The sequence below is a fragment of the Podarcis filfolensis genome (assembly GCF_964270895.1).
Source record: "Podarcis filfolensis genome assembly, chromosome: 9".
Classification (NCBI taxonomy): Eukaryota; Metazoa; Chordata; class Lepidosauria; order Squamata; family Lacertidae; genus Podarcis; species Podarcis filfolensis.
Genome location: NC_139610.1, coordinates 43,533,046 through 43,542,106, shown reverse-complemented (window position 1 = coordinate 43,542,106; position 9,061 = coordinate 43,533,046). Strand labels below are relative to the sequence as shown.

Here is a 9,061-nt window from a genome sequence, read left to right as displayed (position 1 = left end):
TAAGCAAGATTACCAATGCAGAATAGCAACTTACTTTGCAACAGAGGTTTTAGTGAGAGGTTAACCTCTACTCCAAACCAAAGGCAAACAACATATGATGTTCAAGATGAATATTTAAATATTAATATTTTTTCAATAGGAAGTTAGGAAATGTTTGAGTTTGGAGGAGCCTTTAGAAAAGTCCCCTATGCCCAGAGACTTTGCACCTGTCCATTGGGAGAGATAGGAAGCCCAGAACACTTGTTCTTTAAATGTCCCTTTTACGAAGAGACATGCAGTAAGTTCATTGATCCCCTACTGGTGAGGCTCGCCGACCTCCCGCAAAAGCAAAAATTTGACCTTTTGCTGTTAGGCAAAGACCAGAAGAAGACCTGGATGGTCACCAGATTCTGTGTGCAAATCTGTAGACGCAGACCATCGCCCAACTCAAAATAGCCCGGCATAAAAATCCCCAAACCCGGTTCCATGGGTGACTCTGAGTCAACTCCCTGGGATAGTTTATTGTTGCACAGTGTGTCTAAATTTATTGTTGTACATTGTTTTAATTGTCTGTTTTAACCATATTTGCACATCAGTTTCTAATACTGTGAGTGTCCTCTATTTCAGAGGCTTCTACTCTCCAGCCTCTTACAGTTGTTTTAACTGCGAGTCTTTTAGTTCTTACGCTCTTACAGTTGTTTTAACTGAATGTTTTTTATTTGTTTTTAGTTTTTATCTGTTTTAATTATCAGGTTTTTTTATCCACTTAATATTCTATTCTCTGACTGCTGGTCTATGACTGTAATAAACTGATTAAAGAGTTTGGAGGAAGAATTTTCTTTGATTTCAGTTGATAACTTGGGACTAAAGTTTACAAGATATGGGGTGGGACCAAAGCTACACAAGAAAACACCAAGACTTGTGTGTGCAAAGTGAGTAGTGGGTTTGTGTGTGTGCTTCTTGCTCAAAGAAAAGTAAAACCATACAACATGTCACCAGCTACTCCTTAATTCTGTGCTGAGTTTCAAAAACAGTTGGCCATTTGGCTTTTCTCCATAGCAAACAGAATTCCAAAGCTGTCTGAGGCATACACCATTCATTACTTGGTTCTTAAGCTTCTGGGCATAATTCCCAAATTTCCAGACTGGAAATAACCAAAGTTTTGGTAGCTGTCATTTTTAAAAGAAACTGCTAAGACTGGGAAATAATCCATATGCCTAAGGAAAGCATTTGTTCTTAAGATGCTTTATCACAAACACAGGGAAGATGCTAACCTCCCTTATGGTCCAACCCTATAAGCTTCTGCACTTTTAAGTATTAGGCAGAAGGACAGCTGCATTGAAGCAACACAGGTTTTGCTGCTGGGCTAGTGGCATGAGATAGGGCATGGTAGGACTGAGGCTAGGATTGGAGACAATAAGCTCCATCTTCTTAAAGGCTTTCCAGTCATCCATAAAGTGTTGCCAATAATTCAGCTGAATCAGCACAATCCAGTGTATCCATTATAATGTGTTTGTGCTGATTTGCAGGTGAGAAACAGTACAGCACCCTGCCCAAGTGACCTCATGCAGGATGCTGCTGTGGCTGTGTCGGCACCGTTCATTCAGAGAGTGCTTTTCTGTAAATACATTGCTAGGTTCATCTAAAGTAGGAGTAAGGAAAGTGGTGCCCTTCGGACAGGGTTGAACTCCAATTCCCACCCACCAAAGCAAACATGGTCAATGGTCAGGGATTATGAGAGCTGTAGTTCAACAACATATGGAAGGCATCACATTAGCTACCCCTGATATAAAAGAACAGGATGCCCATCCATATCAGCAAGAACTAAAAAGGTAAATAGAGTGTACATAGTTTTGAACTTGGTAGTGTTCTCAATGAAACAAAAACAGATATTAACAAGGGATGGAGTAATTTTGCACTCACATTTTTTTACTCCTTTCTTTCTTTAGACCCAGTACAAACAATACAGACATTATCTCTCTTGTTTTTTTTAGCTGTCTTGAACATTTTTAAACAAATGTTCATTTACTCTACAGTACAAATCATCAATGTTAAAAACCGATCCCTTCCCTTGTATGATAAAGGGAATTTCAGATTACATTGACTCTATTCTCATAGAAGGAGAGCATACACTTTGTTCCACAAAGGTTCCATAGCTTCTCCTTTCAAGAATGTGGCCCGAGTCCACAGTACCAGATGACCACACATAAAAATATTGACACTATAAAACAGTTCCCTCCACAGTTCATTATTTCTCCATGTTGCCTAGGAAGGTGAACACACACACATTTCCTTGACTGATGAAGAAGCTGGTTGCTTGGCCTCTCTGCTACTTTCAGCTGCAGAAGATCATGATGTGGCACTCCCCTCTGATGGAACAACTTCCAAGATGATTTGCAATGTTAACGTTGTCTTGTCTGTAAAGGACAAAAATAGAGGAGACTTTTTGAAAGGTTCTATGAAAGGCCATTGGTAAGATTAATCTTGCATGCAACAGAGGGTTGGATCTCTGGACTAACAGTGCAATCTTAACCATGTCTACTCAGAAGCTGAATCCTACTGAATTCAGTGGGGTTTATTTCCAAAGAAATTGAGGTTAGGATTGCAGCCTAAATTAGATGAATTTAGCCTCCCATTGATTTCAATGGCACATTTGGATTTACTTGCTCCATTGATTTCAATGGGATCTAAAGTAAACTAACTTAAGTCCAGTTCTCACAGAATGCTAAGCCAAACCTTAGTTTAGCATGAACATAGAAATTTGTAGGCTCCTGGAGAGCAGACTTAGGCCACTTTATTCATCCTCCAGTACTACTGCAGCTGCACTAGTAAAGGTAAAGGGACCCCGACCATTAGGTCATGAATGACTCTGGGTTGCGGTGCTCATCTCGCTTTACTGGCCAAGGGAGCCAGCGTACAGCTTCCAGAGCAGCACACGGGAAAAAAACCAGAGCAGCACACGGAACCACCGTTTACCTTCCCTCCGGAGCGGTACCTATTTATCTACTTGCACTTCGTGCTTTTGAACTGCTAGGATGGCAGGGAACTTCCGGGTTAGCGCCAACAACGAATGGCGGAGTTCCTCCGATCGGAGGAACGGGCTCTGTGGAAATTGGGTCTTCCCGCCGCGGTGAAGACGGGGGCCCGCTAGAAATCCCAGGCGGAGAAGCCTGGGAACGTGGGGTTCGGCAGAGCACCAAGAGCACCTCCCCTACTCATGAGGAAACCCCTTTTCGGGGCTCCGGAGTGAAGTGGGGTGAGCAGCGCGGTGCTGTGAACCAATCGCTATTTCCATGGAAGGAAGCCGCGCTGCCATCGCCGGAGAGCGCTGACTTCTTCCTGATGACATTTGGACTCTAAATCAAGTACCCGTGAGTAAAAACGGAGAATTGGATCAAGAAATTTGCAAAATTTATGAATTAGGCACAAGCGGGAAGGTTTAAACAGGAAGTCCGCCTTCCGCTTTTTGTATATAGACTGAAGCAAAGACCTTGCAAACTAACAGCCTGGAAAACTGCTTTAAAGTTGGAAATTTCCTGCATCCACAACTAATAAAACCCCCTTGGAAGCAGGAGAAAAGGGGGGGGGGGATTTGACTGTTTAATCCTGCAGGAGGAGAGTAAAGGAATTTAAGTTTCCATCGTCCCAAACCTGGGGACGGGGTTTCGGGACAGAAATTGAGACGTCCATTGATTGAAAGTGGAGTGCTTTGACAGATAGTTTAAAAAAAAGAAGAGAAACAAATTAACTTCAACGCTACCTTCTGCATTTCTGTATTTTAAAGATACAAAGTATTTGAAAATCGAAAGGATTTGAAATCGAAAGTAATCTCTTTTGTTGGATACATTTTAAAAATGGATACAAAAAGAAACTGTGTCCCCTAGAGGGAGCCTGTCAGTTTGTTGTTGTAGTTTACTTGGACTCTACAGCTGCAAGATTTGGATCGTGGGACCAGCCGTTTGACCTTGAACAGAAATGTGTTGGAAGGAAGGTTTAGTGTCTGCCCTTGGCATGACAAATGCCTTGCTGGAGCAGCTGCATGAGAAAATGAATTTGATGCATGAAAAATTGGACTTGATGAGCACTGTGGCCAGCGAATATGATTTAACAGGGAATAAGGATAAAGAAGTTATACAGCGACCAACTCAAGAATCTGGTTTGACAAGGCAAGTCCAAGGGCAGATGAAGAAGGAAGAGGCAGTGATTACTCCTCAAACAACACAAATGGAGAGATCCAAAGTCCTGCAGGAACAAAAGTTACTGCGTTGGAAGATTGAACTTGGAGAGGGCTGGGAAGTGTTTGAAGTCAAGGAAGCTCTTAACTCTAGTGGGACTATGAAACAGGTGAACAACTATCTTTTGGATAAATACTTTTTGGATTACAAAGATGACGACGGGGAGTGGGACTGGGGGGAAGGGACCAGCCTGACGAAGGAAAATGGAAATTATTACCGGATGGAACCCTCCGGAGACCCACTCCCCAAGAAGATAACAATAGACAAAGAAGTGTGCAAGCACAAACAAGGACAAGAAAATGTGCAGAGGGGGCCAAGAAGAGACTTAAGGGCCTCGGATATAAGAACACCAGATTGATGGACTGGATGTAATGGACAGAAAGGACTGACATGACCCGAAACCAGGAAGAAGGGACGTTGGATAAAAATTAGAGATATCAAGGGAAATTCTTTTGTTAATTTTGGAATTAGTGTAACATTAATGAAATATCAGGGAACATGTTGGAAAGGAACCAAAGTGGCTTTAGCAGAAATGATTTAAGGAGATATGAACGAATACGATGTAAATTTTGAAATTTTAAGATTTTTAAGATAAGATAAGGTTAAAAAGATTAAGGTAAATTGAATAACAGATTATATTAAAGGATGGAAAGGTTATGTTGAATTAATTGATAAGATAGATTGTGAAGATTAATCATTTAAATTAAAATTGAGAAACATGGGAAGAATTTGCTGGAATAATGAATCAAACTAGAATACAAAAAGGGAGGTGTGAGGAGGTTCAAGAAATAAGCAAATGGAAAGTTGTGATTTGAGATTTGTATTTTTCTTTTTGTCTTATTTTTTGATGTATTTTTCTGATTTTCTTGTTTTTGTTTTTGTATTGTTGAAATTCTGAATAAATATCATTTTTTAAAAAAATGAACTGCTAGGATGGCAGGAGCAGGGACCGAGCAACGGGAGCTCACCCCGTCACGGGGATTCGAACTGCCAACCTTCTGATCGGCAAGCCCAAGAGGCTCAGTGGTTTAACCCACAGCACCACTACTATGAGCTAAACTATAGCTCACATGTTATCCAAACCCAGGTTCACCCAGGTCTTTGGATGCAACTCAGTGTAGCATTATATTAGCTTGCTAGAACACTGTTAAAGTGCAGTCAATCTTCCAGTCACTGAGATAAAAAAGCATACAATTCATGTACAGTAGCTTAGACCCTCAAGGACATGAAGTCTAGACTGAGACACAAATTGAGTATCCATCCTGACATCCTTTGATAGTCTCATCTAGTACCAAACTACATTTAACAAAGCATTGCATATTTAAGTAAACAATAACCATTATATTTCAATTAAAAATGATTACATAGTTTAACAAACTACAGTTCTCCAGGCATTAATCATATACGGTGAAATACACTAATATCTGTAAATATTATCTTAGCCAGGTTTGCAATGCATGTCTGTATCATTTACAGGTATTTGTATTTTCTCGTGCCAGAGAAAACAATAGGCTTCTTTTTAAGAGCTCAAAGAATCAGCTGCATTGCCACAGCAAGCAGAAATCAAGTCTCTCCAGTAACTGCCTGGAAGGGAATGTTTTCTTTTTGCTCGCATAAAATGGTTCAATACTGGCATCCTGTGGCCACACTGATTCATAAAAATATGATCCAAAAGCTTTGGAAATGTTGACTATCGAGTGAAAGATATTGCTTCCATTGCCTTATTCTCAGACAGAGAAAAATAAACTGCTATAGGCATCAGTTTTAATAGCAAGAAAGATTCCTACAGAATGTCATGTGCATTTTAATTTTATATTCCTTTTACTCATGGCACTGTTTTTAAGTGATCTAATTTTATCATGGTTAAGAAGACAGATCATTATTCTCAAATCTGCACTGCAGAGTCAAATTAGTTCACAAATTCTAATGCTAATTTCACTGATAACTATTTTGCTGTGTTCTGCTGCTAAGCTACAAGTGGAATTACAGTGGTACCTCGGGTTACATACACTTCAGGTTACATATGCTTCAGGTTACAGACTCCGCTAACCCAGAAATATTACCTCGGGTTAAGAACTTTGCTTCAGGATGAGAACAGAAATCGTGCGGCGGTGGCATGGCGGCAGCGGGAGGCCCCATTAGCTAAAGTGGTGCTTCAGGTTAAGAACAGTTTCAGGTTAAGAACGGACCTCCGGAATGAATTAAGTACGTAACCAGGGGTACCACTGTATCTATCTTATAAGATTCTTGTTCTGCTTTTATGTAACTAGATAATTGAAAAAGATCCAGTACACCTTGAAGTAGTGCAGTAAATTGAGAAGTAGAAAAGTTCATTTTTCAAGTCAAGTCGTGAGAAGGCTGCCAACTTCAGAAGAAACTCTGTTATACTAGCATATACACTTAAAACAAAAGCAAACTATGTGTTTTCAGTATAGGGATGGCTAATTTGATTCTGGGTGAGAAAGAAAAACAGGCTAAGTGTGGATTTTTTACAGGTGAAAAGTGCCTTTGAGAAATGGTGGCTGACACTTGCCTTTTGCCTTGCTGGGAATCACAAGCAGGGAAAGTGCTACTGCATTCAGGTCTTTCTTGTGGGTTTCCCATAGGCATCAGGCTGACCACTGTGAGAACAGGATGCTCCACTATGGGCCATTGGACTAATTCAGCAGGCTCTTCTTATGCTTAAGTAAAAATAATACTTATTTCTTTTGTGGTGCTATCTTTAGCACCCAGGTTTGGGTCATAAATCAGCCCTGAATTTGCACAAATTACTTGTGGTATTTAGTACTAATCATGGAAATATTGGCTGCTGTTGACATCTCCTAGTAGTTGATCAATACTGATCAGAGATTAATTGCATTTGCTTTACAGCTGAACAGCTCTCTTTAACATTGATCAAACACAACCAAAATTCAGATGTCAATACATGGGACAATGACAGAAACAAACTGGGTCAAAGTAGGCTATTGGGGGTGGGGGGATATGGTTCTCTCACTATATGTTCTTTTCCAAACAGATAGAGATAGTCCATGATAAGTGCCAGTAAGGTAAAATAAAAGTTCAGTATCATTTACTGCTTGACCAGAGAGCATGGCCCCATGGCTTTTGTTAGATATATCCTTACTTGGGGAATTTGAGGGGAGATTCAGTAATTTGAAACAGCTTTTGTTCAAAGAGTATTACTTCAAGTATTGAGTTCTACTGGTACAGAATAACTGCTGGCATTTACATTAAAAATAATGAGGTAGATGCCTTACTGTGGCAATGAAACTAGTGGATACAAAGCCTCCCAAAAAAATTAAAACTTGCAGTTTTCAGAGTTACTGTATGGTCTAAAGCTGAATGTACAACAAAGGGAATGATTTCCTATTGGCGTTTACTCACCTAACAGCCGTCTAAACCACGTTGGCTTCTTGTCCCATATGATAAAGAGGTAGTAGGCAGGGACGCCAGTCAGTGTAATTGCAAAGCCAATGCCAGTATTGACAGGGTCAGCATAAAGTGATAGTGCAACCATGAAGAGGCAGGTGAAAGAAAACAGAGCAGGAATAAAGAGCGGCACCTGGAACACACACCAAAAGATGTTATTGCAATACCCTGACCTTGGCTATTGAATGACGCTGGTATTTAATGTTCCATGAAATATAAATCGGATAAAACACAGGGGCACACTGCAAGTCTCATTGAAATACAGGTGTTCAGGACAGGCACTGCAAATACAAGTAGCTAAAGAGAGCAAATTAAATGCACTTTTATGTAACAGGCATCCCAACAGCTGCTTAATTACCCACTCAGACAAACACTACATTGCTATGCACAGTCTTTAAATTGGAAGTCTTGTAAATGCATTTTCTAGTACTGAGTCCCTTTCTCAAGCTTCTATTGGAGTAGAAGGCAGGAGCAACTGCAGCAAAGATGGCGCCTTTTGTAATTGCTCATTAGAATCAATTTTACAATGAAGGAAGGTGCCTAGGTTACGGGCTGCCTTTTAAAACCATTAAGTACATATTGATTTTCTTTCCCAAGTACAATAAATAACCTGGCAAGAGACTGCCAAATTAAATATCATTTTGGACATGGGCATTGATGGCTGATAGCATTATGCAGCCATCATAAACTTGGGAAAATATGTGCTTCTGTCATCACAACTGATAACATAATCTGAGATGATTTTAAAATCAAGAAAATGCTACAATATGAGTAACAGCTTCGGTTTCCAACAGTGATGCCTGTCACAACCACAAAAACCAATTAACAATAAAATCCAAGTAAACTGTCAAAAAATCCAAACCAAAATTTAATTGGGGCAGGGGGGATAGCAACAGCGAGGAACAACATAAAACTATCATCCATCAAATGTTCAGGACAGTAAGGCAGTTTTAAGTTGGTGTTGGACTACAGGAGCTACCATTTGGCAAACTGAGGCAACTGCCTCAGGCAACGGATGTGGAGGGGTGGCAGGCTGCAACTCCCACTGGCTTGTTGTTTGCCTCTGCTGGCCTGGCTGACGCAGCAACTGCCCAGCAAGGCTCTGACTCCACCTCCTCTGACTCTCATAGGAAGGACCAAGGCGATCTTGCCACAAAGCAAAGCATTCTGGGTAGGGTGGCTGTGATATTACTAGTGCTGCCCCTGCCGTTTGCTGCAGCAGGGGAAAATGATGTCTAGAATTAGAGGGGCAGTGGCAAAGCCAGTCTCACAGCCACGCTTCCCAGAATGCTCCACTTTGAGGAAGCACCCTTTTGGACCTTCCTACCGCAAGGCTGGGAGAGAGGAGGTGGGGCGCCTCGCTAGCGCTAGCAGTGATGCTAGAGCAACAGGGAAATTAACATTGCTGAGGAAATAAA

General features: G+C 40.9%; 1 protein-coding gene across 1 annotated transcript in view; it reads right to left on the bottom strand.

Moving 5' to 3' along the window:
• Positions 1 to 1,887: 1,887 nt before the first annotated feature.
• SLC7A11 (solute carrier family 7 member 11) overlaps positions 1,888 to 9,061 on the bottom strand; it is a 52,729-nt gene continuing 45,555 nt past the window's right edge. Inside the window, exons 11-12 of the mRNA XM_083571481.1 lie at positions 7,599 to 7,776; positions 1,888 to 2,396 (exon numbers count right to left, since the gene is read on the bottom strand). Coding sequence (XP_083427607.1) covers positions 2,329 to 2,396; positions 7,599 to 7,776 — 246 coding nt within the window. The 3' untranslated portion in view covers positions 1,888 to 2,328. The remainder of the gene's footprint in view (positions 2,397 to 7,598; positions 7,777 to 9,061) is intronic.